The 27146-nt window shown below is 48.2% G+C and overlaps 4 protein-coding genes across 4 annotated transcripts; 3 read left to right on the forward strand and 1 right to left on the reverse strand.

The window, feature by feature from the left end:
• Nucleotides 1-3511: 3511 nt before the first annotated feature.
• LOC120702460 (probable E3 ubiquitin-protein ligase XBOS36) lies at nt 3512-7395 on the forward strand. The gene is made up of 9 exons (XM_039986271.1): nt 3512-3633; nt 3772-3990; nt 5174-5233; nt 5488-5559; nt 5644-5967; nt 6058-6104; nt 6221-6364; nt 6501-6610; nt 6707-7395. Exons 2-9 carry the CDS (start codon nt 3814-3816, stop codon nt 7030-7032), a joined length of 1260 nt encoding a protein of 419 aa, XP_039842205.1. The 5' UTR covers nt 3512-3633; nt 3772-3813; the 3' UTR covers nt 7033-7395.
• A 9042-nt stretch (nt 7396-16437) lies between these two features.
• LOC120704985 lies at nt 16438-17722 on the reverse strand. The gene has a single exon (XM_039989535.1). The coding sequence runs from the start codon at nt 17503-17505 to the stop codon at nt 16819-16821; it is 687 nt and encodes a 228-aa protein (XP_039845469.1). The 5' UTR covers nt 17506-17722; the 3' UTR covers nt 16438-16818.
• Nucleotides 17723-18871: 1149 nt separating this feature from the next.
• LOC120702461 (V-type proton ATPase subunit e1-like) lies at nt 18872-21164 on the forward strand. Its single transcript, XM_039986272.1, has 3 exons — nt 18872-19138; nt 20112-20159; nt 20889-21164. Exons 1-3 carry the CDS (start codon nt 19041-19043, stop codon nt 20950-20952), a joined length of 210 nt encoding a protein of 69 aa, XP_039842206.1. The 5' UTR covers nt 18872-19040; the 3' UTR covers nt 20953-21164.
• Nucleotides 21165-23719: 2555 nt separating this feature from the next.
• LOC120702462 lies at nt 23720-25254 on the forward strand. Its single transcript, XM_039986273.1, has one exon. The coding sequence runs from the start codon at nt 23774-23776 to the stop codon at nt 24938-24940; it is 1167 nt and encodes a 388-aa protein (XP_039842207.1). The 5' UTR covers nt 23720-23773; the 3' UTR covers nt 24941-25254.
• Nucleotides 25255-27146: the final 1892 nt, after the last annotated feature.

The raw sequence follows: 27146 nt of genomic DNA on the forward strand, positions 1-27146 counted from the left end.
TCCATCGAAAACCATGTGTTTTCAGGTAATTTCAGGCTGGACTCTGAAGGCGTCAAAAGCTGCAGTTTTTCTGGCGGCCGTCTACGAGCTGTTCCGAGTCCAAGGGGTGACGCTGACGCACCTGGTTGGTTTCAGTCTTTCAGATGTCCAGGTTCTCAGTTCTCTGAATCCTCGAAAAGGAGTCCAGCAGGTTCTACATCGTAGTAAATTTTTGGAAAACTCATCAAAAGTTGTAACGAACTGTGATACTATAGAAATGTCATCTTTACGGCAAATTTTCTCACGCTATGATATGAAAAAAAAAGAGAGAACTTCCAGTTAAACTAGCAATTGCTTGAGCACGTTTGCTCCGTTTTCGCTTTGACCGGAAGGAGGACCATCACCACTACAACAACTGCCATGCCATGTGATGCATGTGAGCTTCGAAGAAGAAGAAGAAGAAGAAAAAGAAGACTAGAACGGATAAAAACAACAGGTGTCACGGCGCATAGTTACCAACCATCTCCAGAATCTCTCCATCAGGGCAGGCTACTCTGCTTCACCCAGTCCACGTGGCGGCGCCACGTCTGCTGATGGATCCACAACACTAAACTTGTGCCCGAGCTAGGTGGGCACACGATCAGGGTCAAGGAAGAGCGACACGCCAATGGAAGCCTCGGAACGCAAGCAAGCAGCTATCCTGGGGCCTTGGCATGATGCCCACCCCGGCCATTGGCTGCAACTTGCTTTGTGAGGACTGAGGAGAGGTGATGCCGTGGGGGCATTCGCCGATGGCGTGCGTGCGTGTCATTTTCGCCCGGCCAATCAGTCACTCCTCCACACACCGTACCTCTACCTCCTCCCTAGCTCGTCTCTAGCCAGTGATGACAGCGATAAAAAAAGAAATGGAATCACACGCACACCTCACCCCCTGCTGCTACGTGCACCCTGCTAGATTGCACTCGTCTAGTGTAGTCCCCGCACACGTGTGGGACACATGGCCTTATAACATAGTATACATTTGTACACCGGCTCTTACATTGGTCTCGAATAATCCTAGTGCATGCATGTAAAAAAGACAAAATGATGATAGTTTTCTCTTCATACATTTGATTGACATCCTTTATTAAGTATAAGCCGAGCAGAAGAACGTCCTACACTCTTGCGCTGCGCATTTTAGAAATGAAAAGAAAATGCTTTTTTTCGCGACCGTGTCCGAGCACGTATTTTTAAGAGGAAGATGCTTTCTTTATTTTCATTCCTGTACGATGAAACTCGCTTGTTCCTATGCATAGAAAACAGCAGTAAAAAGTTTTGCATACAAATCCTAGACGATTTTTCTTTGAATATGCATACTGCCGTATGAGCTCGCTAACTTGGGTCGCGTTGTCAGTGACAGTACCTTGATACGTTGGTGTGGACTGAGCACTTAGCTAGGAGGAAGAGCACTGAGGGAACCACGCCGATTCCTTTTCCTTGCAAGAATCCAACACCCAAGGATAAATATGAAATGTGTTTTGGTGTGTTCGGATTCTTGAGAGATTCTCTCTTCTTACGTAAGGAGGAGATACTAACCCCTATTCCTTGACAAAATAATTACAAGGATGATTACTTCTGCACGATGATGAATTATTGACGACCACACCAATTTACCTTTGGACCCTCGGTGAAGTTGATATTATGAACTCAGGTATGTCCCTGCAACAGTAAATGGCGCCACCGGCAGCAAATTTGACAGGAATTATGCATGCTACTTTAATTTAATTACACGCGGCCGCCGGCCATTTCCTTTATTATTATTGTTTCGCTGGCTCCCTTTGTAACAAAAATAATAAGATGCAACATTTAGCTCTGCTTGCTACATCTGCACATTGAAACCGGCCTGTTGGGTCCACACGACATAAATCTTTGGTCCGTGTTGAATAATACAGGTTGTAGTAATAATAAGGGAACGTATCTAGTGCAAACCACAACTTCCGTGAAAACCCGTGCAAACCACGACAAAAAAGCCGTATAAATTCACACAAAAAATCACACATGTAGATGATATGATGATACACAACTTTGTAAAATATCTTATCCAAACTCGAATTCGTTAGAAATTTGTTATTTTTATATCTCACAGACGAAGTCGAGTTTGGACAAGATATTTTACAAGATTGTGCATCATCATATCATCTACATGTGTGATTTTTTTGGTGAATTTAGACAACTTTTTTGCCATATTTTGCATGGGTTTTCATAAAATTATGGTTTCCACCAGATATGTTCCCTAATAATAATGCGATAGAGAAAACATTTCTTTTGAGGATACGGTACAGCATGGACCAAAGATTTGTATATAGTATCTATGTTCAGAGTTCAGACGACTGGCATGTCTTGTTGTCCTTCAGTTAATTGATGCCAAGCTATTAATTATTTGTATTTAGCTTTTGGCTCTCTTTACTTACCCCAATTATATTAGGTGATACTTCATATGCACCCTACTACGTTTTTCTTTGAAAAAAAGAACTGTCTCCGGTCTCTACGACACCCCACTATATATGCATGCATGTACACCACATTCATATATACTTTGTTAAAACAAACAGTTAAAATACTCATGTTCGTGCAATTCAAGCAAAACCATATATACATTTGGCTTAACACTTAGTACGTCCCATCATCTGCACCACTTCCCTTCTGACAGTCACATCCAGTCGCTTTTCTCCTTCTTTTCTTCATAATTAATGATGATAACAAGAGAACCGATTTTTTTGCAGATGATAATAAGAGGCAATCTATTACAATATTACTCGATCACAGTGGAGTATATTTCAATGGATACACACTTGGCTTGCTTATTTTATTATTTTGATCATAAGTGTGGATAGGGCCGGTGTCACCATGAATTGAATTGCATGCATCTCGTTTAATTATACTAGCCGAATATATATTTACGTAAATATTGGAAACGCAGTTCATTATATAATTATAAACTAACGGCTACAGAAATAGGTTGGAACAATAAGGTTAGTTAACACTCCAACTGAAAGCAAACGCGCGCAATATAATTTTGCTTGCACGTGTTTGATCTCGCAGTTCATGATTATTAAATATTTAAATCTAACTTATTATATTCTAAATAGGAGTTAGGTCCTCGATCCCCTGCAGACAATTAAAAGGAGACAGGAGAGAAAAAGGACGTGTTTGTTGCACTGCAGCCGTGGAGGGATCTTATTAATTAGAGAGAAAAAGGCAATGGCTAATTAGCTGCCATGCGGACCGTGTGAGTTAATAATGAATGCTTACTGAACCGAACTGAACCAAGCCACACATCATATCGGAGATGTTCTTACTGCTATGCTTGTCCTTGTCCTTTGTGTCACCCCCCCCCCCCCCCCCCCCCCCCCCCCCCCCCCTCTATTTTTTGAAGAGACGTTCATACCTAGTTAACCCACTCGGTACCGCACACATAATCAACAAGTCCTCAAGGGTGTTTGTGCAAGAATAGACCGCGCACCTGATTAATACACTAATGCCCAGCAGCTAGCCGCTTACCAAACCGAGAGAGAGAGAGAGATGGCCGGCAGCTGGAGCAGAGTGTATAAGACCTGAAGCGCCGTGTACTAGCTAGCTCAACAGAATCGCTAGCTTTTTGCCAACGACCAAGAGGTAGCGAGCTCCTGCTCCTCACGTTTGTAGTGTGAGCCATCCTACTCTACGGCAGCAATAACCAAAGAGCCAAAGCAAAGCTCCAAGTGATCGACCTGCAACTACTCGAGCTAATTAACTGGCTTATTGGTAGCTCAGACAGAAGCCGGGTGGCGGCGGCGGGCGATCGGCGGCGAGCGCATGGGCAACGCCCTGGGGTGCGCCGGACTCGGCGAGCGGCTGGCGGCCGCCGCGAGGGACGGCGACGCGGCGGAGGTGCGGCGGCTGCTGGAGGCGAACCCGGGGCACGCGCGGTGCGCCGCCTTCGGCAGCCTCAACTCGCCGCTCCACCTCGCCGCCGCCAAAGGACACCACGAGGTACGATGATGATGAGTCGTCTGATGCTGATGATCACCAAGCAGTATACGTGCTTGTGTGCACGTACATACTCTCCCTTAATTTATTTGATATACGTTTTATTTGATTTTTGTCGAGTTTTGATTTGGTTTAATTTTAAGGGATATAGCTAGCTAGCTATATATAGAGCGAGTCAGGAAATAAACAAGGCTTTCTTGGCCTAAATCTGTTTGAAGGTTCAGTTTTTGTTCTCTCCTTCCTTTCCTATCATCTCCAAGGTCTACACGAGTCCATGCCTACCTTTCCTTATTGATCTAAATTTGTTGTTGGTGAGTTTTGGAGCTGATAACATTCGAGACATGCACACGTGGCACATAGTTAAAGTGAAGTCAAGACGTGCAGTATATGTATATAACAGTAAAGTGAACAAAACATGCTCACGGGTAGATGCCCATCCTTGATTTTTTCCCCCTCCTCCCTGGTTCAGTATCTGTACTGTCACGTACACAAAAAAAACTTTAATTCTCCAGCCAATCAAGCGTTTCTGAGATAAATTCATGAGGTGACATGAGAGCTAAAAAAATCTTTGCCGAAATGATCATGGTCATACACACAGGAGACAGGACACAATCCGTGACGTTTTTATTAAAAGATGTAACGTTCAGCAAGTTGGCCTGCTAATAGGGGATCCAACTTTTTATTTGATTCATTTTCGTCCTGCAAGTTGGTAGAGGCTCACAATTGTACTTGGACAGCGACACAAAATCTACCACTGGTTTTCGTTTTCCTTCCAGGAGAAACTTGAAATGGTCTTAGCTTGTTTTCAAATTTTTTTAGGCCTCTCAACAAGTTGCAAACTTTTTTCATAGCGTTGGGAAAAAATGAAAGCAAAATGGATTTTTTTTGTGCACTTGAATATCAGAGACCAATCGATTTGCTCTCCAACCACGCTCGTCGCTGTGCGATCCAACAGCGAGCAACTAGTGTAGCAGCTCCCAAATTTTTAATGCGGTCGTATCAGAAGTCAATCAAAGGAAAAAGGACGTGTTTGACATTGCAGACACAACTAATTAAACGTGAACCATTATTATGCCACTATTATTTTTTTGTTTTTTGCCAAACTATTATGTTTTTTTTTAATTAAGCTTGATATATTTTTTTGGAAAAGAATTAAACGTGCTATATATCCAACTTCTTTGTTCAGATCGCTGCGTTGCTGCTGCAGAACGGAGCTGACGCGAACGCCCGAAACATTTACGGACAAGTAAGAAATCTCATCTCATCCAATCCAACAGCATTTTAACTCTCCTACGATTCATTGTGGAAGATTGCACGGCTCGGGCTTGAGTCGTACAATCTTCCACGGTGAGAAGCTATGCCAAACCGGACCTCTGTTTATATGTTTGTTTTGTACCGTCAACGTCAATTTCTCAACCGACACGTCTCCGGCGCTGATCCGTTGAGGTTGAATCCATTAATGATACGATGCTCGCGTTTTTCACATGTGGTTTATTGAAGACGGCGTTGATGCAAGCGTGCCGGTTCGGCCAATGGGAGGTGGTTCAGACGCTGCTGGTTTTCGGATGCAACGTAAGTGCGGCACAGTCCTCACCTTTGCCACTGGCTACAGTTGTGCTGATGTGATCCATACTGAATTCGCATTGCAATCTGAAGGTGTCGAAGGTGGACAGCCTCAGCAGCCGGACGGCGCTGCACCTCGCGGCGGCCGGCGGGCACGTCAAGTGCGCCAGGCTGCTGCTGGCCGCGGCCGCCGGCGACGGCGGCCGGTTCGTGAACAGGGCGGGCAGCGGCGGCGTCACGGCGCTGCACCTCGCGGCGCTGCACGGCCACGCCGACTGCGTGCACCTGCTCATCGACGAGCACGCCGACCTCGCCGCGCAGACCCTCCCCTGCGTCGCGTCGCCGATGGGGTCCATCGGCGCCGGCAGCACCCCGCTGCACTACGCCGCCGCTGGCGGCGAGGTCAAGTGCTGCCAGGCAAGTCGCATTGTTCTCGCCCCCGGATCACTCGACCTTCTTCTTCTTCCTCTGATTCAGTACGTGACGCCGGCCTCTGCTATGGTTCAGATTCTCGTGTCGCGGGGCGCCGACAGAACTGCTGTCAACTGCAACGGGTAATTCATCAACCGCTCAGCTTAATCTCTTCTCCTCCCCCGCAAAATTCCCCATTCCCTTCGATCGAGTGCTCGGATTATTGGTGGCTCATTCCTGCGAGGATTCTGCTAGTCAGGTGGCTCCCGGTTGATGTCGCCAGGACGTGGGGCTGCCACTGGCTGGAGCACGTGCTGTCCCCCAAGTCGCACCTGCCGATCCCCAAGTTCCCGCCGTCGGGCTACCTGTCGTCGCCGCTCGCCAGCGTGCTCAGCCTCGCAAGGTACCCCATCCATCCCTGTCGTTTCAGTAACGGCAAAGAATCAAGAGCGCTGGCAATGCAGGCACCCATTGATTTGTGCTGCAGCCTCTTCTGAGATCTGATCACGTTGTCTGTTTGGTTGGTGAACAACGTGCAGGGATTGTGGCCTGGTTCTGAACACGTCGTCGGAGTTTTCAGACAGCGTCGTCGACGACGGCGACGCCTGCGCAGTCTGCCTGGAAAGACCCTGCAACGTAGCTGCCGAAGGTTTGTCAGTCAGTCCACTGTTCATACACACGCACGCACCTGAACCTGACGAGAACAATCAGTTCTTGCAGATGCTAATCCTGTTATGTCTGACAGTGTGCGGGCACGAGCTGTGCGTCAAGTGCGCGCTGGACCTGTGCTCGGTGATCAAGTCCTACGACGTGCCGGGGATCGCCGGAAGCATCCCGTGCCCGCTCTGCCGGAGCGCGATCGCCTCGTTCAGGAAACGGGCAGCCTCGGAAGCAGAGGACGGGCTCGAGCCTGACCTGAGCGCCGCCTGCTCCGGCGGTGGCCACTGCAAGAGCTGCAGCAGCGCCGGCGACCACCAGGCGTCGTCCAGCCCGGAGAAGAAACGGAGCACGGATTCGGATCAGCCCATCGGCATCCTCCCCCTCTACTCTCCTCCCGCCGTCCTGTCCTGAAGGTCGTCAGGGTTGCAGTTGCAGCTCGATGCGTGTTAGCAGATGCAGAGGAGCTGCATCACCATTAGAACAATGTGCAGTATTATGCAAGTACAGATAGGTAGATTGCTCAGGGACAGACAGATTGTTTGATTCTCTTGCGTTCGTTGTGCTAATCGATGGCATTTGCAGATCATTTTATGGCGGTGTACATAGTATGGGTGTAACGTGTACGTCTGATTGGTTTGTTGTAGAGTGGTTGTGTTGTAGAAAGGAACTAAAAAGAAAGAACATTCTTTGCTGTAAAAGGTTCTGGATTTTGACTCAGGATCCTTTGTTTCTGTTGAAGAATTTGTGGAATTGGAATATAGTTTGAAATGTGAATGTGTGTGAAGTATCCTAGTCAGTAGTCGTCTTGTATTCTTGTAGAGTAGAAAATGCGATTTTAGTTTGAAATGTAGGAATGTGAAAGTTTTTCGGCATGGAGATGAGTCCAACCTTCAAATTTCCAGGCGATGATCGCGATGACCTTCTCTGGACCGACCAACAGATGCAACAGACAAGTTGATAAGGCCAAGATTGTTGAATGGAGTAACTACTTCCCACTAGGATAGGATAGAAAAAGTCCCAAGTCTGTACAACCTTTAGTTTTTTTCTTCTCTTTCCCTATTCGGTCTTAAAGATCCGTCTTTGGATCTTCTGCTTTGTAATTTCTAGCTAATGTAAATTGTTTCATCAGCAATAAAGTTCAGGCAACCCTGGGTGGTTGCCATAGTTTTCCTTAAAAACAAAGGAAGTTGCGGCCCAGGTGGAAGGAGTGGGCCCGTCAAACACAGGCGCACAAACTGACTGATCCCTGGCGTTCCACTCGAAAAAAGGAAAACGATCCATGTAGTATTCGGCTTAAATTTCTTGCTTTTCCTTTTCCTGTGCTCCATGTCTCCATTGAATCGATGTTTAATTTCCATATCTTCTCTGGAAAATAATTCCATATCTAGTAACCCTGATCGACTAGGACAATGGTTTAGCTGATTCAATTCCTTCCTCTATATAAACATAACACAGGCATACGCAACGTCCGTGCTCAGCGAAACGACAGTCCTGTGTCGCCGTGATGGAAGATCGAGCATCCAGCGCGGCGGGGCCGGCGCCGGCGCCGGAGCCGCAGACCGTCGGCGAGAAGGTGGCGCACCTGTCGCGTTGTGAGATATGGACGCTGGCCGTCTTCATCGAGGCCGGGTTCATAGGCTTCTTCTTGGCCATCGCTCACGCCTTCACGTCCGGCATCTCCCCCTCCTTCTCCGCCGTGCCGTGGCGGCTGGCGCTGTGGGCCTCCTACGGCGTCTACGCGTCGCTGGCCGTTCTGGTCGACTTCTACGCCGATCTGTTCGTGCCGCGCGCGCCGGTGGCCGTCATGGAGAAGTTCCGGGAGATCGGGGTCGGGGCCATCGGCGTCGGTGCTCTCAACCTGATGGTGGGCGTCGTCCTGGGCTTTCAGGTCAGGGACAGCCGTGTTCTGGCGGGCTGCACCGCCGTCGTCGCCGCGTGCGTCGTCGGGCTCGTGGCGTTCGGGGCGTGGCTTGCCGGCAGGTACGGCGGCGACCCGTTGGACTTTGCTCCTGCCACGGTGGCGCCGAAGAGGATCGACAGCTCGTCGTCGGAGTTGGCAGGGCAGCCTTATGATGCACGCCTGCCCGTCTAATTTTCTTCACTTCAGTAAAAGCACTTCACATTGGTTATGGTGCTTTTACTGAAGTGAAGAAAATTAGACGCTGAGTATAAGGCTTGATAGCAATGTGGATTTGTAAGGTCTGATGAACTCTGAAGAGTATCTCCAAGAATCAGTATTTTGTTCTGTACAGGATGGCTTGGTTCCAACTACCAACCAACGGTTTACTAGATCGACATATACTATATATATGTGTGCAGTTTACTGTTTTGTCCAGCAGCAACGGGCGGGGGTTATTTCTGTTCTTACTGAAATCCTGTGCAGTAGGTTTTGGGGTCGGCGGTGGATACCATTTTCACCGCCGGTCCTAGCCATGGGCCACCGCAGGTCCCAGCTACGCGGCGGCGGTGAGTGAAAATAATTTCTGTAGTAGTGTCCGTTGTGGTATGTTTGCTAGACGGAACCGCCAAATTAAAACTCCAAATTAAGCGTAACGGCTGTCATTTGAATACATCGGGCGTATTAGGTTAATGGCTTAATTTGGCGATTCTTTCTCAACCCACGGCCCGATCAAAACAACACCGTTAGTCCCACGCGACGGTGGGCGCAGATGGTACAAGCATGACAATATATTTAAAAATATAACAAGGTGACAGACTAGGATACAAGAGTTTTCACAAACCGAGTTCAAATACACATTAGCTTATATAATGTACATAAATTACATGGTTTACAAATTTTACAGCGGAAATAACCAAGTTCCAAAGGAAAAGGACCTACAACTACATGAGTGTGCTGCCTCTGCCCAACCGGTCAGACCGGTCTGCATAGACACTCGGCGCGAACACCGGTCAGACCGGTACACATACCGGTCATACCGGTCCGGCAAAAATAGAGGGTTGCACCCTCAGCCCTCACGCGTGCAACCCGCAAATTCCCTAATCTAAGGGTCTCGCTCCACGACCTGCCACCCCTCTGCATCCCGGCGGATGAAGTTGACACAACAGGGGCAGGAGTCGACGTCCTGGGGTCCTGAAATAATTTGGGTAGCAACAAACCCTGAGCAACTAATACTCAGCAAGACTTACCCGACCAGTGGGTATAACTTAACCCACATACCTAGACATGCAAGGCATTTGGCTGGTGGTTATTTTGCAGAAAAGCGACTAAGTAATTCCTTACTTTCATGATTTTTGCCCCAAATTCTCTATATAAATTAACTCTAATCTAACATTTGCATAGACCAACTCTAACAAACATGGTGGTGCAATAATTATTAATTTAAGGTAAAAATCTTCATATACATATAACTTATCATCCCATCATAGCACTACGATGTGACTCGGCGACCAAGGTGCTCATATCCAAGAGCGACTGACGGCGAATAGATCCGATTTAACCTTGCAATGTGGACCTAACTAACACGGCACGTATTTGCCCCGTCAGACTATACATGCCAACCATTCCCCTCCCCGTCTCGAACTACAGGAACCAGCCCAACGACATATGGTCAGCCGAGCTCAACGTGAGACCACCAAAAGTAATCAATGCATCCCCATTTCTCCGCGACTACTCGACTACCCCAGGAGTTGGGTGCGGGTTCCTGTACTTTCGAAGCAAGGCAGTACTCGGCTTACCCGTTTCGACTACCTCCTACTCTCGGTATGCGGTTATTACAATTCAAACATGATCAGCAGGGCCAACAATGGTACGGTCCTTAACCGACTCAGACGGGACTAAGACACCCAGGAACCATATCCTGCTGCCATACCTACATATCCTCATCATTTCCCGTCCGGTCTCAATTCTCCATTTCATTACATATCAAATTCAACAACTCATATACTGCAATATTAATATATCTTGTATCTCGCGAGTAACCGGAGATTACTCGACTTCTAATCATCCTATTTCTCGCGAGTGACCAGGGATCACTCGTCTTCTACCGAGAACCATTAAGCATATCACTTCTATCGTCCTATCATACTAGTATAACTCAAGGGAACCTAGGGATCATGCAACTAGGGTTCCAATCAACTCCTGAAATGTAATGCACAAGTAATAAATACATATATATGTGTCATAATTTCAAATAATAGGATGTGCATCGGGGCTTGCCTTGAGTCTGCTGCTCAGTACTAGGGTGAGATGGGCCTTGGGCTGACTCCCCACGGATCTCCTGCTGCGGGGCTTGCCCCTGCGGCTCTTGTGGCTCTGCAACCACCTTGTATACAATCTCCTCCGCCGTGGCTGCTACACGTGTGCATATGCATATGATACGAGAGAATGAATGCATGATTTGCAAAAATTATAAGTAATCAATAACCCAACTTAGTTTTCATTTCTTTACACTAACTATCCCTTACTAACCCCTTTCAGCCACTGCCACACCGGTCAGACCGGTATACCAAACCGGTCAGACCGGTCTGGCCTCTGTGCGACTCAAGACCAAAAATCCGGAGTATCCGGACACCTACTCGGAGTATCCGGACTCCCAAGTCCAGAGTTTCCGGGCCTAAACCCGAAATGTCTAGGCCACCACAAACCCGGAGTATCCGAACCAATGGCCGGACTGTCCGGACTCATGCCGGTCAGACCGGTCCTGCCCAGATCAAACCTAGAATCCTTGGCGCGGCAAAAATCGCCCATTAATTCCAATATCCTTCTAGGCACTAGTTCCAGGGTGCCATTGGAGGTGTTTGACCAGAGGGAATCACCTAAGATCATCTAGAAAAGGAGATCGACTCACACGAGCCTGCATACCTTGAGTGAGCTCCTCCTTGCACGAAGAACTCGAATCCCAAGCATCCCAGGGAGGGAATCGTGGAGAAGAAGCTCCCCCACGCCGGTTTGATCCTTCCTTGGCCTTGGAATCAAGTGGAAAGGGAGGATTTAGGACTTAGGGTTTGGGTGAGAGGGGAGGGAGAGGGAGCTCGAGAGGGCGAGCTGGGCACGGGGTAAGACTGAGGAAGTTGGTGAGAGAGAGAGTGAGGTTTACATGATGTGAGGCCAATAAAATAGTTGAGTCAGCCCCCAACCGGTCAGACCGGTTGCCCAGACCGGTCAGGCTCAGGCTGACATAATGAAGTTTGAGTTGGTGATTTGTCGCATGAGTTTTGAACTAATGACTGTGGTTAGTTTAATTACAGGTGATTAATACCTATGGTGTTACAATCCTACCCCTAAAAGAAATCTTGTCCCGAGATTTAGAATGAACGTGACAAATTGAAAAATAGGATTGGGTGGGTGTAGCGAAAATGGCCTCTCATGCCATATTTCAATATAATATTTTGGTGATTGATATAGACAACACAACACTTGGACTAATATGATTGTTAAGAAAACCATTCTCAGGCTTTTAGTTTCAAGTGATTACAAAGAGAAGATAGGCGTAGCTAGGCTCTTCAGTCCAAGGGACAAGAATTGAGGCATTTTGCTATCATCGGTTAAACCGATGTAGGGCAAAATGAACTCACCGGTACAATCACAGAGAAGGTCTGCGGGCTAGGGTTTTACACCAGATTAACCGACGCTAAAGAAATTGCATACGTCGGTGCATTGACAGATGAAGACAGAGAAAATTCTATACACCGGTTAAACCGACGATTACATATTGATGAACGTCGGTGCAGTTGTCCAGAGAGTTAGTTTTTCAGTAACTACACTCACCGGTTAAACCGACGTTTCTATTACATTCACCGGTTGTTTACGTCGGTCGATTGAGGTAGCCGTTGAAGTATAACGGCTAGTTGGAAAATGCACTCATCGGTTAAACCGGTGATGACAAAAAGTTGAGCGTCGGATCAACCGACGTTAAGGGTTTTTGTCAGCCTTTTTCCAACGGCTAGTTTGGGGTGTGTGGGCTATATATATGCCACCCCACGGCTCATTTGAGGGTGCTGGAGACCAAGGAAGTATACAAGAGTCAAAGATCATCTCCAACCACCATAGAACTTCATTGTACATCATATAGGCTTAAGCACACTTGTGAGAGTGCTTAGTGCTTGTAATAGGGATTAGTTCTTGCGAGAGCTCCCTTGAGAGAAGTCTTGCTGCGGCAAGCAATCCTTGTGATCCGTCGTGTGACCCTCCGACTTGGTGTGGAGTGGCAACGACACTTTGTGCGGGGGAAGAGGAGACCCCCTCCTTGGTGGAGGAGCTCCGTAGTGGATTTCGGCCGGGTGACCGAGAGAGACGGTGGCGGTGCACGAGACTTAGTGTCTTGTGGGCACTTGCCTTTGCTTGCCGGCATCGCCTTGGTGGCGTAGTGCAAGACGTGATCGGAAGAGCCTCGGTGTCCCGTGGACGTAGGCGTTTGTGCCGAACCACGTTACATGACCGTGTCTACTGGGGAGTTTGCATCCCTCTTGCACTTATCTCTTTACTTACCGTATTACGTTTCCGCATTTACTCTATCTTGCATGCCTTTACTTTCCTAGTTAGTTTGATTAGGATTGGCTATAGGTTGCAAGTTTTTAGGGGTAAGTAGAGGGTAGCATAGATAAACCTTAGTCATAACTAGTATGTGTAGCACGTGTTAGGTTTATCTTATGCAAGTAGTTTGAGCCCTAGGTTAAATAGCGATTAGCGACCCTATTCACCCCCTCCCCCTCTAGGGTCGGACACCCCGGTGATCCTTACAGTGGGTACCTTGATATGCTTGTAGCTATTCAGGACATTTAGACCGAACAAATTCCTCCGTCTCCCAAGTAGCTTCCCGCTCGGAGTGATTACTCCATTGCACCTTAATAGAAGTTGCTCGTTTGATGTCGAGTGACCCGGGTCTTGCAATCAATAATTTTCACTGGGTGCTCTGGATATACCAGATCGGGATCCAATTGCACATTCTCTATATCAATGATCTTGGTTGGAACACGGAGGCATTTTCTGAGCTGAGAGACATGAAATATGTTATGCACCGTGGATAATTGTGCAGGAAGTTCCAGGCGATATGCTACCGGGCCACATCGCTTGGTGATAAGAAAAAGGCCCAACATAGCGAGGTGCGAGCTTTCCTTTTACCCCGAATCACTGGACCCCTTTCATTGGAGATACCCGCAAATAGACGTGATCCCCCACTTGGAATGAGATAACCTGACGTTTCTTGTCCGCGTAACTCTTTTGGCAGGATTGTGCAGTTTTCAATTTTTTCTGAATGAGCTGGACTTGTTCTTCAGCTTCCCTAACCATGTCAGGCCCAAAGAAATTTCTTTCCTCAACTTCTGACCAATTCAAAGGAGTTCTATACCTCCGCCCATATAAAGCCTCAAAAGGAGCTATTTTGATACTCTCTTGGTAATTGTTGTTATAGGCGAATTCAGCCAAAGATAAACACTCATCCCATTTCTGACTATAGGTGAGTGCACAGGCTCGGAGCATATCTTCAAGAATTTGATTTATTCTCTCTGTCTGTCCATCGGTCTGAGGGTGATAAGTAGAACTGCGAATGAGTTGAGTACCAAGAGATGCTTGTAGCTGTTCCCAGAAGCATGCAACAAATTGTGAGCCTCGATCGGATATAATGGTTTTAGAAACACCATGAAGACTCACAACCCGGGCAATGTACAGCTCGGCGTACTGGTGGGATTTATACCCAGTCTTGACTGGAATAAAATGAGCGGACTTAGTAAGGCGATCCACTACAACCCAAATGGAGTCATACCCTTTTGCAGTTTTGGGAAGTCCGACAATGAAATCCATACTAATATCTTTCCATTTTCCTGACGGAATAGTCAGTGGCTGTAGAAGACCAGCTGCCCTCAAGTGGCTCGCTTTAACCCTTTTACAAATGTCACACTCAGACACATATTGGGCGATTTCCCGCTTCATTCTCGTCCACCACAACTGCTGTCTGAGGTCCTGATACATTTTGTTGCTGCCAGAATGGATGGAATACATTGGTTGGTTGGTCTTGCCATCTTTGAAGCAAGATCGACCTCTTTGAATCATCTTTCAATTTCCATATATGCCTTGTAGATTGAACTCTGGGCCTATAGATAACACACACGGGGGCACGCGATAGCTTTCTCACAAGCACACGCCATTAGCTCGGCGTTTGAGCATCCATGGCTGCGTCAGCGCCGCACCACGTGTGCCGTGCAAAGACATGGGCCATGGCGGTCTTCTTCCAGGTCGCAATCATCGGCTACTTCGTGGGCGTGGCCTACGCCTACAGGCGCGCCATCTCGCCTTCCTTCTTCGCCGGCGCCCCGTGGCGGCTGCCGCTCTGGGCCTCGCTCGGCGCCTACTTGTCGCTGGCCCTCCTGGTCATGTCGTACACGGACCTGTTCCTGCCGCGCGCGCCGGCGGCCGTGCAGCGGAGGTTCACCTGGATCGGGGTCTGCGCCGTCGGTGTCGGCGCTCTCAACGCGATGGTGACTGCCGTCCTGGCCGTCGGCGTCGAGGACCGCCGCGTCCTGATGGGCTGCACGGGCGGCGTCGCCGCGTGCATCGCCGGGCTTCTCGTGTTCTGGGCGTGGCTTGCTCGCAAGTACGGCGGCGGCGGCCCGTCGGAGAATGACCTTGTACTGCACGCTTGCCGGCCTAGCTAGCTGGCTCTATGATGTTTGCTTTTGCACTTCATGTTTGGATTTGGCAGGTTTGTATTGCATGAAGATCTTTCAATTACATTCAAACTAGCTTGATATTAGCACAATTATTGCACGGGCCAGCTGGTCACACATTTGGAATCATTGGTTTCTCTCATCTTTTATCGCCGAAATTAATCTACCAAAAGCACAGACAAATTAGAGAATAATCCTTTGTGATCGATCATGCCTCCCTTCACTACCGGAAACGATTGATTTGCCATATGTCCAAAGCACACAGCGAACCCACAAAAGCACACGACAAAGACTTTGCTGTGCGCGGCCTATGGTCAACTTCCCACGGCGACCAGGGTTGACGACAAAGAATTGTAGCACATAAATATCTCCCTCGTATGGCTAACAATAGTATACAAATATATATTTCGTATATAGTTATAGTAGCTTAATAGATTTGTGTTTAAATAATAGTTATTAGAATGGAATTCAATTCCAAAGTTTCAAACGGGCCACATGGATTCTATATGGAGTTCCAAACGGACAATATGGATTTGTGTCTAAACTATAGTCTAAATTATAGTTAATAGATTCCCAGTCTACTGCAGTATGTACTTGTTATATATGCGCGCAAACGATAGCTGAAGGAAGTTCCAAGAGTTTGTCATATTTTACGTGGCATATCTTGTGTTTTGCCAACTTCTAAAAATATATACCAAGTAAAAAAATAACTTATCTCCAACAGTTTGGCATAATTCACTTGCTAAATCCAAATCTAACTTACATCAGGAACCCTGAGAGAGAAATAAAATTATATTTATGCCCTTTCACCTCTTGAAAACTTAAATTAGGAACCCTTCTCTGTTATTTATTTCTTTTTTCACCCTCCCACCTGACTAGAAACCACGATGCCAACCACGCGCCGCGCGCGTATATTTACGCGCTGGAGGCTGGTTTTTCCCAAGTTGCCAAAAATTGCCAAGTCTTTTGCCAAACTGTTGGAGGAGTATTTTTAATGTTTTTGCCAAAAATCAAAGATGGCAACTCGATTTGCCAAACTGCTGGAGATGTTCTTAGTAAAAGTTTTTTTCCCGTCTCTTTCATATTGGTACAATACTTGAACATTTTTTATTTTTTCTAATAGTATCCGCAGCCCTCCATGTAGAATGGTTTGCATTAATTGGAGGAAGTTTGTAGGTTTGGAGGAAGTTTGTAGGGTTCGCCAAACGGTAATAACCATTTGTTCGTTCGTAGTAGATCACCTCGATTAATTTAAGTAGCACAGGAAATTTACGATTACGAAGCCACTATTCAACACGAACCTTCCTAAACTGCATGTACACCTATGAGTTCCGGTCCCACACGTCAGCCTTACAAACCGGCCACACATTTAACCCAGCCAGGTAGCTGCATGGAAGCCACACCAGTTGGTTTGACTCACGCACTAGCCTCCTTTTCCCGCCGCTATTCCTCGTCGTGACGCCGGGAAAGGGGCGCAACCGCAACCTGGTCGCAGCGATGGCACAAGTTCTTCCGCCGGTTTTCCACGGCTAGTCGCCGCCGTCTCCTCCAATCATCCACCCTCGCTGCGCGCCCTCACCGTGACGTCGCGCCCCACGACATAGGCATCCCGACGACGGCGGACGCGGCCGCGGACGACGCCCCGGACACCGGGATGCCCATCGCCACGCGGCACCACCCCTGCTGCACCGGCGCCACCGCCGCCGCCGCTGCAGGCGCCGCGCGCCGCGCGCCGTCGCCGCCGAGGCCGAGCACGCGCACGGCGAGGTGCACGACGCCGTGGCCCCACGCGGGGGGCGCCGCGCCACCGCGCCGCGGGCACCGCAGCGAGTAGCTGAGCCGGCGGAGCGCGCGCGGCGGGCGGAGGCCGTCGAGCACGTCGCCCGCGGGGATGCCGCACCACCCCAGCGGCGTGGCGCCGACGAGCCGGCAGGTGGCCTCCGAGAGCACGGCCACCCGGACGTTGGCGCGGCCCTCCAGGAACTCCGCGCCCACGGGGACCACCAGCGTGTCGCCCCACGAGTGCTCGCCGCTGGGCGCGCCACCCGCCGCCACCGCCGTGCTGCAGGCCGACGCGGGCGCGTCCGACGACACGGTCACGTACGGCCGCAGCCGGCGCGGCAGCGGCGAGTACGACGGCGGCAGGCGCAGCGAGTCCGCCGACAGGACGGTCACCTCCAGCGCGACGCCGCCGTCAAAGGACGCGTCCTCGCCGGCGCCGGCGGCCACGCCGTTCTTGGGAAGGAACCGCCACGACGACATTGCCTCGACCTCGATCGATCACGGGAGCAAGAGTAAAGCGGGCAGGTGGCCTCGCCTGGCGGTTTATACCGGCGCATGGTTGGGAGGGCACAGCCGGGGTGGGGAAGGTATGAGGGAGGCGGGAGGAGGACGAGGAGCAGCTTCGCTTCTTCCATTGGGGGGCTCGCGAAGCCGCACAGAAAGTTAGCTCGTGAGGCAGGTTAACTTAGCGCGAAGCAGCTTGCTGGCCTGGCGCGCGTTCTTGGCGCCTTCGCGCGGGCCTACCTGAGGCCAAATGAACTAGCTCTGGACGATGGCGATGGCTGACTTGCTCTTCTTCTTATTCCTATTCGTTTTCGTCTCGGAAAGAAGAGGTCTAAATAAACGGCTCGCTGCTTCGAAGCAAACTCGTAAAAGTTTTTGAATTCGCGGCGGCCGCCGCGATCGCCGACGGAGATCAAATCAAACGTCTGAATTTGAAACGAGAACGCAGCCTGGAACGGAGTCCCCCTCGAATTGGGAGCTATGACTTGCGCTATGATTGTTGACACCTGACAGCGACCTTGCAAAGTTCCAATTTCAGAGTAAGCACACATGACTGGTCAAAACAAATTTGGCAAAGTTGGTCTGAATATACTTTCTGTTGGACAAACAGCAGGGCAAAATTTGTTGGTCGATTACGTGATCCAGGGTTACATCAGCAGCAGGACGTGGCATCCATCAAGAACACATGTGGGTGGGTTTGAGTTATCAAACCCAAATTATGTCGGATGATGGGAGGGTTTTGGGAGTACTCTGTGATTCCTTGCACCATTTTTTTTCCTAGTGGTAGTGGCAGTATGATTAGGACCCAAAAGGGGTGGTAAGTGGTAGCACTAGATATTTTATTACAATTTATTATATCGGGTCTTTTTGTTTGCGTTGTCGGGGCAAGTCTTATGCACTGAAATGTGATTTTGAGCTGTCTCAACTGTTCATAGAAACTCCGTAACCCCCTTAATTTGTGCAGAAGAGGATGTTACGAGTTGAATGACAATTTCAATTCGTACAATGGTGAGAAAATGATCTCATATAATTTTACAAATTTAGCTTGTTACAAGCCTCAAAGGGCTTTTTTATCTGGATTACATAGTAGAGCTGGCTACATGACCTTTTTTTTTTGAACGGGCATCACCATCCTTGAACTTGTAGATTTTTTTTATAGTATGTAAAATTTGGAGAAGCAGGAAATAGGTTGCAGTTTTCTTCTTGGACCGAAGAACTTCTTCTGTTTCCGTTTCGAAACAAGGCCGCGTCCACCACTGACAACAAAAAAGAGGCCTGGCCTGGCCCATAATGCCTCCAGCCCAGCATCTCATGCAAGTCCATCTCGAGCCCGTAAACGAATCGCGATCCAGAAGCACGTGACGTGGCTGACAGCAACTCCGCCTCTCTCCATCTCTAGGCCTGGCCTGTCGCGTCGCGTCTCCTTCCCCGACCAGGCGATCTCCAGCGAGCGAGAGAGGAAGCAGCACCCGCGCGTGAGGGGGGCTCCGCTCGTCGAGGCCGCGCCCACCATGGGGTTCTGGGTGTCCACGGTCATCTTCCTCCTCGCCGGCGTCGTCGCCTACCTTTTCACGCTCCTCTGCTGCAACCGCGGGCCATCCACCAACCTGTAAGCCCCCAGCTTCTCCCTCCCTTCCCTCCTCGATCCGATCCCGCCGGCCTGTGATCCTGCGTGTTGTGCTTGTGGGTTTGGTAGCGGGCATGGGGAATTGGGACTTGGGGCCCCGAGTGTGCCAGATTTGGCGGGTTTGACCGCGGATCGATCGCCGTGGTCTTGGTCTGGGGGTTTTCGATCTAGATTTGGGGCAGATTGGCTAGCTTTAGAGCTTGGCTTTCTGAGATCCAGTGGTCAGCCGTCCATTGCAATCTAGCTGATCGGACTCTGTAGTAGTACTTGTCGGTGAAAACCTAAACTAAACCTAAACTTGTTCAACGCTCATCTTTAGTTCGTCCGCAAAAACAAAAACAAAAAAAACCCCTTAGTGGCAGAGTTTGCTTCGCTGCTGCTGACTCGAGTTGCTTTTCGTCGCAATTTTGATAATATTTGTCTGGGATTTTGCGGCCTGTTTTTGGGTACTCGCGCAGAGTTTTAGTTCATTCGAAATCAAATGATAAGAAGATTGCTAAAAATATATGCGCGCATTTTACCATAGATCAACATTGGTTTAATGTTTCTCGAATATGAATGCCAGGATCGCACATATGAATATATGATTCTCTCTATATTTTGGTCGCATACATTGTGAGAGGAGATGGACATATGTGCATTCAATGTGGATCACTATGACAGTTGCACTTGTGTGCTCCCATGGAAAAAAAATACCCATTTTATTTTCTTAATTATTACAATATATACTCGTTTTCCCTATTGTTATATTTCAGAGACTTTGTTTATCTTTAGCAGCTTTTCTCCAACTTTGCAATTGCCATCTGGCCATTTACCTTTGTCTTGCAGCAATTTTGGGTTGCTCAAAATGTACAAATTATTAGTCTCTTTATTTATACCTTTTTTAGCTAGTTTGTAAATTCCTAGGTAATTCTTATAGCATATTGATTCAACTTTGCTTATTCATGTTATGCAGATTCCATTTGACCTTGGTGACTACGGCTGTAATTTGTTGTTGGATGATGTAAGTTCTTTCCCATGCATTTTTCTTTTACTTCATAAAGTTGCCTTTGCTTTTATGAGGTTACTCACAGCTAAAAAATATAAATCTGACAATTGGGTGCATGACAATATTTGGGTCTCTTACACAGTTACTCTCTTACATGACTAGGACAATTGTATCCTATTCTCGTAAAACTTTTGACAATATTATTGTAAGGCCAACATCAGCAGTGGGTACTAGTTGTAGTAATATTTTTTTCTGAAGCATTAGTTCCAACATGCTGCTGATCTTGATAAGCAGTCTCTCAATTGGTTCTTATTTTCTACATGTTCACTTTAAATTCTATTGATTACACAAGCAATTTGATGCCGGGAAGTTTGTTGTGAATTCATTTTTTTACAAAGTATCTGTTTCTAGTTAACTAGATAGAGAGAAGTTTGTGGAGAAGGTAGAACTGGAGACATGGTTGACATTTTCCCAGAGCGCCATACTATCTGGGTGTGTCTGTTCCTGCTTTATGGGGAGGATCATGTCGTAGAATCCACTTTTGTTCGAATCATGGAAATCACATAAAAAGAATGTGTAGAAGTTTTGGAAAATTCTCTTTAAAAATAAACCTTCTTTCTACTTGTTGCCACATCCCTGCATGAACCTTAAGTTTCTGCTGAATCAACACTCACTCTTTTGGTGGTTTTGAGTCTTGATACTCCTTCGTTCTTCTGCTAACCATGCATTAATATTCTTGTATAGGTATGCCATCGTTTACCTTGCTCAGATGAAGCCTTTGATCAACCCCATCCTGAGTGGGGAGTGAGCTTTCTGTTGAAAATAATTAAATCCAACATGCTGTACCATTATTCAGTCTGTGAACCTTTTATTCATTTTGGCCACCCAGAAATAAAGAAACTGCCATGAGTTTTTTGCTACTCTACCTCCAGGTTATTGAGGAGGCACGCTGTGATTAGTGTACCCAATTGTATGATAACGCAATAATAATATTTATGGTGTTTTTATCTGAATGTCTGGGCACTGATCTGTCCAACTTTGTCGAGTGTTTCTCTGTTAGATTTGAAACACAAAACATCAGGCATTATTTGTGGTTTCCGTGTACTTAGAATCATCACGAATCTTGTTAAGAGCAAGAAATAATAATCTTCATCTTTTGACGCTATGATTGCGGCTAATATGCTGCTGCATTTTTGCAATCTGTCTGTGTTATAGTATGCAAGTTGTTAAATAGTTTTGATTCGACAGTACTAAATTGAAATGAGATGTCCCTAAAAGTTTTGGGCCTTGAGTGCAGCAATTTCTGCATTCTGAGCTTGTTCATACAATCATGTCGTAGCTTAACCTTGCTGCAGACAAGCTGAGTTAGTTGTGGCAGCTTTAGACTCAACTTCTAACCGTTCTAGAACCCCCAAAAAAAAAACCTTCTAAGCTTCTCAGTTGTAGCCGTCGCTTTCTGTCGAATTCCCGTGAGCAAAATACCACCTCTCACATGGGCACACACAGGTAGGCCTGCAAAGGGGGCGGAGCGGGGTGCTCCTGATGCTGATCCGCTGCCCCATTTTATCAAAGACAGGGTCAAGTGTCAACCCGCCCCTCCTTCCATTTGGCCAGAGATGATCCGTGGAGCACCACGGGTTGAACCTCCCTAGCTAGCTAGTCTAGCAAGTCATAGTGCACATGCAAAAACAAAACTTAACAGAGCAGGAGGGCTAATGGCTGGTTAACTCTCAGCTAGGGGTGGTAAAGGGTCTAACATTTTGAACTAGAAAATCTAAGGATCGGGCTCTAAAAGGGCCGAGCTCTAAACATATGTATTTTTGAACTAAAAATTTTTAGGGCTTTATTGGGCTGTGAAGAGGCCATTAGGGCCATGGCCCATTACCACCCCTACTCTCAGCACTAGCGACCTCTTTAATGCATGCATATACTTGCTCAATGATTAAACAACAGGGAAATTGCAAGGAGCTGGAATCGCTACGGAACCAGGCTGCGGCAAGAAGCATTTAAGAGTGGAGGGTCGGCCCTAGGGTCTCCGGGGGTCAATAGGATAATGACCCTGCCGCTCCTCTTTTTCTTAGGGTCGGTCCGCTTTGATCCATCGGCTGATTTGAGGAGCGGGGCGACGTTGGAAAAGGTTTGACCCGGTCCCCTTGCAGCCCTACACACAGGTTAGTCTCAATTCTCTCCCGTCAGGAAAAAAAAATCAGTTTCAGTTCCCCTTTGCAAAACAAAGGAAAACAAAAGAGAAAATAAGTCCAGTGAAGCCCAGATAAAAGATGTCCAAAGAAGCCCAGATCTAAAGCCCACAGCATCACATGCCGAAACCCGGCCCATACCCCGCCCACGCTCATCGGCCATCTCCCACCGCAAATCCTATATATTTTCCGGAAGATTTTTTCTTCCCCACCTTCCAATATTTGAGATTCGTGCAAATCACCTCAACCGTTAGATCTCCTCGACCCTAGCTTTCTCCTTCCTCCTGCTCCCTTTCTCAGGATGCGCCGCCGCCCCGCCGCCGATCGCGAGCGCCGTGCTTGCCCGTCGTCCGCCGCCGCACGCCTGCCCGCCGCGTGCCGCTGCTACCGCGCTGCTATGCTGCCGTGCTGCCGCAGCCGCTACTGTGTCGCGCGCTGCGCCCGCGCACGCCGCCGTCGAAGAAGCTCGTCAGAGAAGAAACCTCCAATATTTTTATTTTCGCATTTACAACATTTCGTGTTTTCAATTTCAATATTTTATCTTTACAGTTTCAACATTTTGAAAATTAAATGTTGAATATGTTTAACAAAATGTTGAGTTAATTTTATTAAAATATTGAACATACTTGTAGCAGATAAATGGGTCAAAGCGAACTTTAAAAATAAATGTCTTATCTATCTTTCACAAGATAGATAGGAACCCCATCTCCCACTGCACTCACTCTGCTTTCTCCGTCGCCTCACCCACTCAGGCTGCTTCCAACGCTACCCCGTAAATGTCCCCCTCCCCCTACATTCAGTGCACAGTGCATCCCCTCTCCCCTCCAACGGCGCCCCCCAATCACTCCCCCCATGGGTGGGGGAGGGGGCGTACGGGCTCCCCCACCTGCTGGCACGGAGTTGGTGGCCGTTGGCGCGCCCGGGAAGAAGGACCAACTCCGTGGCAGGAAAAAGAGGAAAACTGAGGAGAACAATCTCATCCTAGCCATCTCGCAACTTTTGTATGAAAAAACAAAATATATGAGTATTCCTCATCGTTAGAAACGGTTTGTGTACCTAAAACCTAGTTGCAAAATATAATTTATACAGGTATAATGACTTTCTAATTTTTTTAGTTCGTCCGAACCCTACAAACGTCCACTGATGAACATTTGCACTGTTCATCGTACGAATACGGCTCGCGTATGGTCGAAATATGTTCTGTTGGATTGTGAAGTGAATATGATTTAAAAATGGATGGTAGTTGGTATAGAGGGAATAGGTAGGGGAATAGTTGAAGATGAGGATTTATAGAGGGAGGAATTTTTTAAAGGAAGATAGTAAAATATATTAAATACTACGTATAGGGGGAGTTGGACGGTGGAGCCGTTGGAGAAAGCCTCAGAAGTCAGATCCAGTGATCTACCCACCTACCTGCTCCGGCCGCCGGCGATGGCCGTGTCCCTCTCCTTCCCCATCCCTATCCCGCCGGCGCTGCTCCACGCCGCCGCGGGGCTCGCGCTTGCCGCGGCCGCCCACTTCCTCCACGTCCCCTCCCTCTTCCTCTACGCCCTCCACACCTACATCCACCCCGACGCCGTCCCCTCCAACACCCCGCGCGCCGTCCTGCGCCCGCCAGGCGACAGCGCCGCCCCCGCCAAGGGCTCCTCCAAGCGCGCCGCCGCCGCCGCCGCCGCCGCCGCCAAGGACGCGTTCGACGCCACCTCCGCGCAGCTCTACCGCCTCCGCCTCTCCCACGCCACGCTCGCCTCGCGCCCCCACTTCGGCGCCTACCACGCCGCGCTCCTCCTGCCGCTCGCGCTCCTGCCGCCCGCGCTCCTCCTCCCGGCCGCCTCCGCGGCCTCCCCGCTCGCGCCGCTCGTCCCCGCGGCCTACCTCTTCGTCGCGCTCCTCCGCCACGTCGTCGTCCCGTCGCCGCGCCCCGCGCAGCTCGCCGCCGCCCTCGGAGCGCTCCTCGTCGCAACTCTGCTTTCCTCCAGCCCCTTCGCCGGCGCCCTCGCGTCGCTTGCCGCGCTCCCGGCCGCGCGGTTCGCGCGCGCGTTCTGGCTCGGCACCGACCAGCCCCGCACCGGGCTCGCGGTGCTCGCGTCGTCGGCGCCCGCGCGCCTCCTCCTCCACCTCGACGTCCTCGTCTCCTCTGTGGCCTCGATCCTGCAATGCTGCGGGTTCGGGGACGGCGCGGAGCAGGAGGTGAGGCTGCTCGCCGCCGCGGCTGGGCTGCAGCTGCTGGCCGCACGGGCGGCCGTGCAGATGTACCTCAATGAGGCCGTCTTCTGCTGGTACCAGCGGCTGCACGCGAGCCGCTCCCCGGATACAGAGTACGGCCGGGCCAAGGTGTTCTTGCACAACCACCACCTCTGTGCCGTGGCAACGCAGCTCGTCGCTCCGCCACTGCTCGTGCTGTCACTGCTTGCATTGTGGCGGGTGCAAGGGAAGGATTTCTTTGAGGGTGTTGAGGGACTGGACTGGCTCGTTGGATGGTCTGTTGCAATGAAGGAGGCAGCATTGCTTGCAGCTCGGTGGGTCGTGGCTGTGTGGTCGGCGGTGACTGTGATCACGCTCGTGTGCTACAAACGTGGATGGTTATTCGTCTTGTGATCAATCCTTCCTTGGATGAATCTGCCTGTGTGATTGCTTCAGATGAAGCTGGTGCCTGATGGGGCGAGATCCCAAGCCTGATTGCCGGAGTTTTGGTACCACGGCACAAGTTTTTGTGTGCACTGTTATATTGCAAGAGCAATGTTGGATCAATTCTTTTGATTTTCTTGTGTCTGTCCTTACTGGAGAAGCAATTTGAGATCAGATTTTTTTTCTCCCTTTCTGGGTGGAGTAATGTAACAGAAAACTGACTGGTCAGTCACCCTGTTGTACTCTTTGGTGGATATCAATGGATCACAGTTTTACTTTTATCATCAGAATGCGCAATTTGAAGAGTATATCCATTTACAGACTTGTCGAACTGTAAGTGATTCTGACTTAGTATGTGCGTAATTTACCACTTGTAATTCAAGGGGGAAAAACTGCTTTTGCTTTGGGCGTTGTTCCTACTTCTTACTTTATATCTTGAATAGAACTGCCAACCATATTGACTCTGCAAGGTAACATTACAAAGAGTCTTTATGTGAAACCAACAAAGTTGCCGCACGCTCTCATGTTTTAAGACAGTTTACTATGACTGCTTCACATTCAATTGCCTAGCAAATTCTTTGTTTAACACCCAAATGTTTACATCCATACCCCTGAAACACTCATGTGAAGAATCAAGCATAACTTTTTCTAATGTGTGCCTTGTCATTGAGATATTAATATGGAAATGTTTTGAATCTATTATGAAACTTGTGCTTGTTCTGTTACAATTCTGAATCTGAATATTTTGATCATCACCTGGACTCCCATTCTTCTCGTCTTACGTGTTGACCTTCCATATATGCTTCTCTTCTTATCTTTTCAGTTGTACAAGTAGCAATATTCCATTCTGTGGTTCCATTTGTATGGAGGGCTGGTTACTCGTACCTTGGTATATCATCAACTAATTCATTTTTTGTAGAGCTCAAGCTGCATACATATTGTCAAATTTCATAACACTCCTGCACGTGATATGTATGTTTGTGTCTAGATTAAGAAATATTGGTGCCTACTTCTGTTAAATGATCAGTGAATTAGGTTTTCCCTATCATCATTATTGTTGGTATAGGTTAGGATGTAAAATAAAACAAGATATCTCTGTGATTCTAAGTTTAGATTCACATACCAATTCTTGTGATATGTCAGAGTGAAGAGCATGAATCTTCAGGATCAACTGCGGCAAAAATCTGAGTTTATGTGGTGCTAACAAATATATCAAGCACTCACTTTTTTCACCATATCTTGATCTCTTAGTACAACAGCAGCGAATGTCACGAGTTTAAATTTGATCTCTTGGTTTCACAAGTTTCTTGTTGTATGACTTCATCTCCTCAGATCAATATCGTTTCTGACAATGTGCAGTAGCAATCAGACATCAGGATGCTGAAATCATCCTACTATCTTCGTTTTGGGCTTCCTTCAAAACAAAGTGATCCATCGCCAGTTTCTTGTAGTAGTACCATAGTACTTCTTTCAGTTTTACCTTTTCTTAAGGGAAAAAAGACGAAAAATTGGATGCACTTGTGTTCACATTGCAGAAGTGATACTTTACTGCCTTCAGTCTCTCCTGCACATACTTTACAAGGTTGATTATGCCTTAACCACCTATAGTGTGCTCAGAGTTTGCGAGATTCTAAGCCTTCATCATCATCTCGTGACTTTCAGTTGAAAACCAGTAAGCATAATCACTGGGCATAGTCATGCATCATTATGGCTTAATTTATGGTTTTGCAGGGTGCTGGAAGTTGGAGCCAGTATGTTGATCAAGGTGTTTGACCTGACCACTTACCCAGTTGCTATCAGCAAAGATTTGAGCTGATCCACGAGTGGTTTTCATGGCAAAAATGCCTTTCGGTCAGTGCACGCGCCAAACTCTCTTTTGCATTATTACACCGTGCATGCTCGTGATCTTAGCCAAAAAGGTCCAGGGAAAGGGATCAAAGGTTTGTATTGTTATGTCTGAAAGGAACAAGTATGGGCTGCGTGTTCAATTGAGTACATGAAGAATGGTCCAAAGTCCAAGGCTGTATGCACCAAGGAAGGATCTTGGGGGGTGGGAATGAGCATACTATTATTATACGAGCAAAATAAGAGTTGCTCTGATTTGGAACTCACTGTTTTAGCATTCTCGGTGGAGTGTGGGGCAGGATTAAGATACAGTTATCGTCACCGGATCATT

This window comes from Panicum virgatum, chromosome 4K (genome assembly GCF_016808335.1).
Source record: "Panicum virgatum strain AP13 chromosome 4K, P.virgatum_v5, whole genome shotgun sequence".
In the NCBI taxonomy this organism is placed as follows: Eukaryota; Viridiplantae; Streptophyta; class Magnoliopsida; order Poales; family Poaceae; genus Panicum; species Panicum virgatum.

Excerpts from the sequence above, each read along its gene's own strand:
- LOC120702460 (XM_039986271.1), top strand. The coding sequence starts at position 3,814 with ATGGGCAACGCCCTGGGGTGCGCCGGACTCGGCGAGCGGCTGGCGGCC. Across the intron at positions 5,234-5,487 it reads CCCGAAACATTTACGGACAA|ACGGCGTTGATGCAAGCGTG; the intron begins GTAAGAAATCTC and ends GGTTTATTGAAG. Across the intron at positions 6,105-6,220 it reads ACTGCTGTCAACTGCAACGG|GTGGCTCCCGGTTGATGTCG; the intron begins GTAATTCATCAA and ends TCTGCTAGTCAG.
- LOC120704985 (XM_039989535.1), bottom strand. The coding sequence starts at position 17,505 with ATGTCGTCGTGGCGGTTCCTTCCCAAGAACGGCGTGGCCGCCGGCGCC.
- LOC120702461 (XM_039986272.1), top strand. The coding sequence starts at position 19,041 with ATGGGGTTCTGGGTGTCCACGGTCATCTTCCTCCTCGCCGGCGTCGTC. Across the intron at positions 19,139-20,111 it reads CGCGGGCCATCCACCAACCT|ATTCCATTTGACCTTGGTGA; the intron begins GTAAGCCCCCAG and ends CATGTTATGCAG. Across the intron at positions 20,160-20,888 it reads GTAATTTGTTGTTGGATGAT|GTATGCCATCGTTTACCTTG; the intron begins GTAAGTTCTTTC and ends ATTCTTGTATAG.
- LOC120702462 (XM_039986273.1), top strand. The coding sequence starts at position 23,774 with ATGGCCGTGTCCCTCTCCTTCCCCATCCCTATCCCGCCGGCGCTGCTC.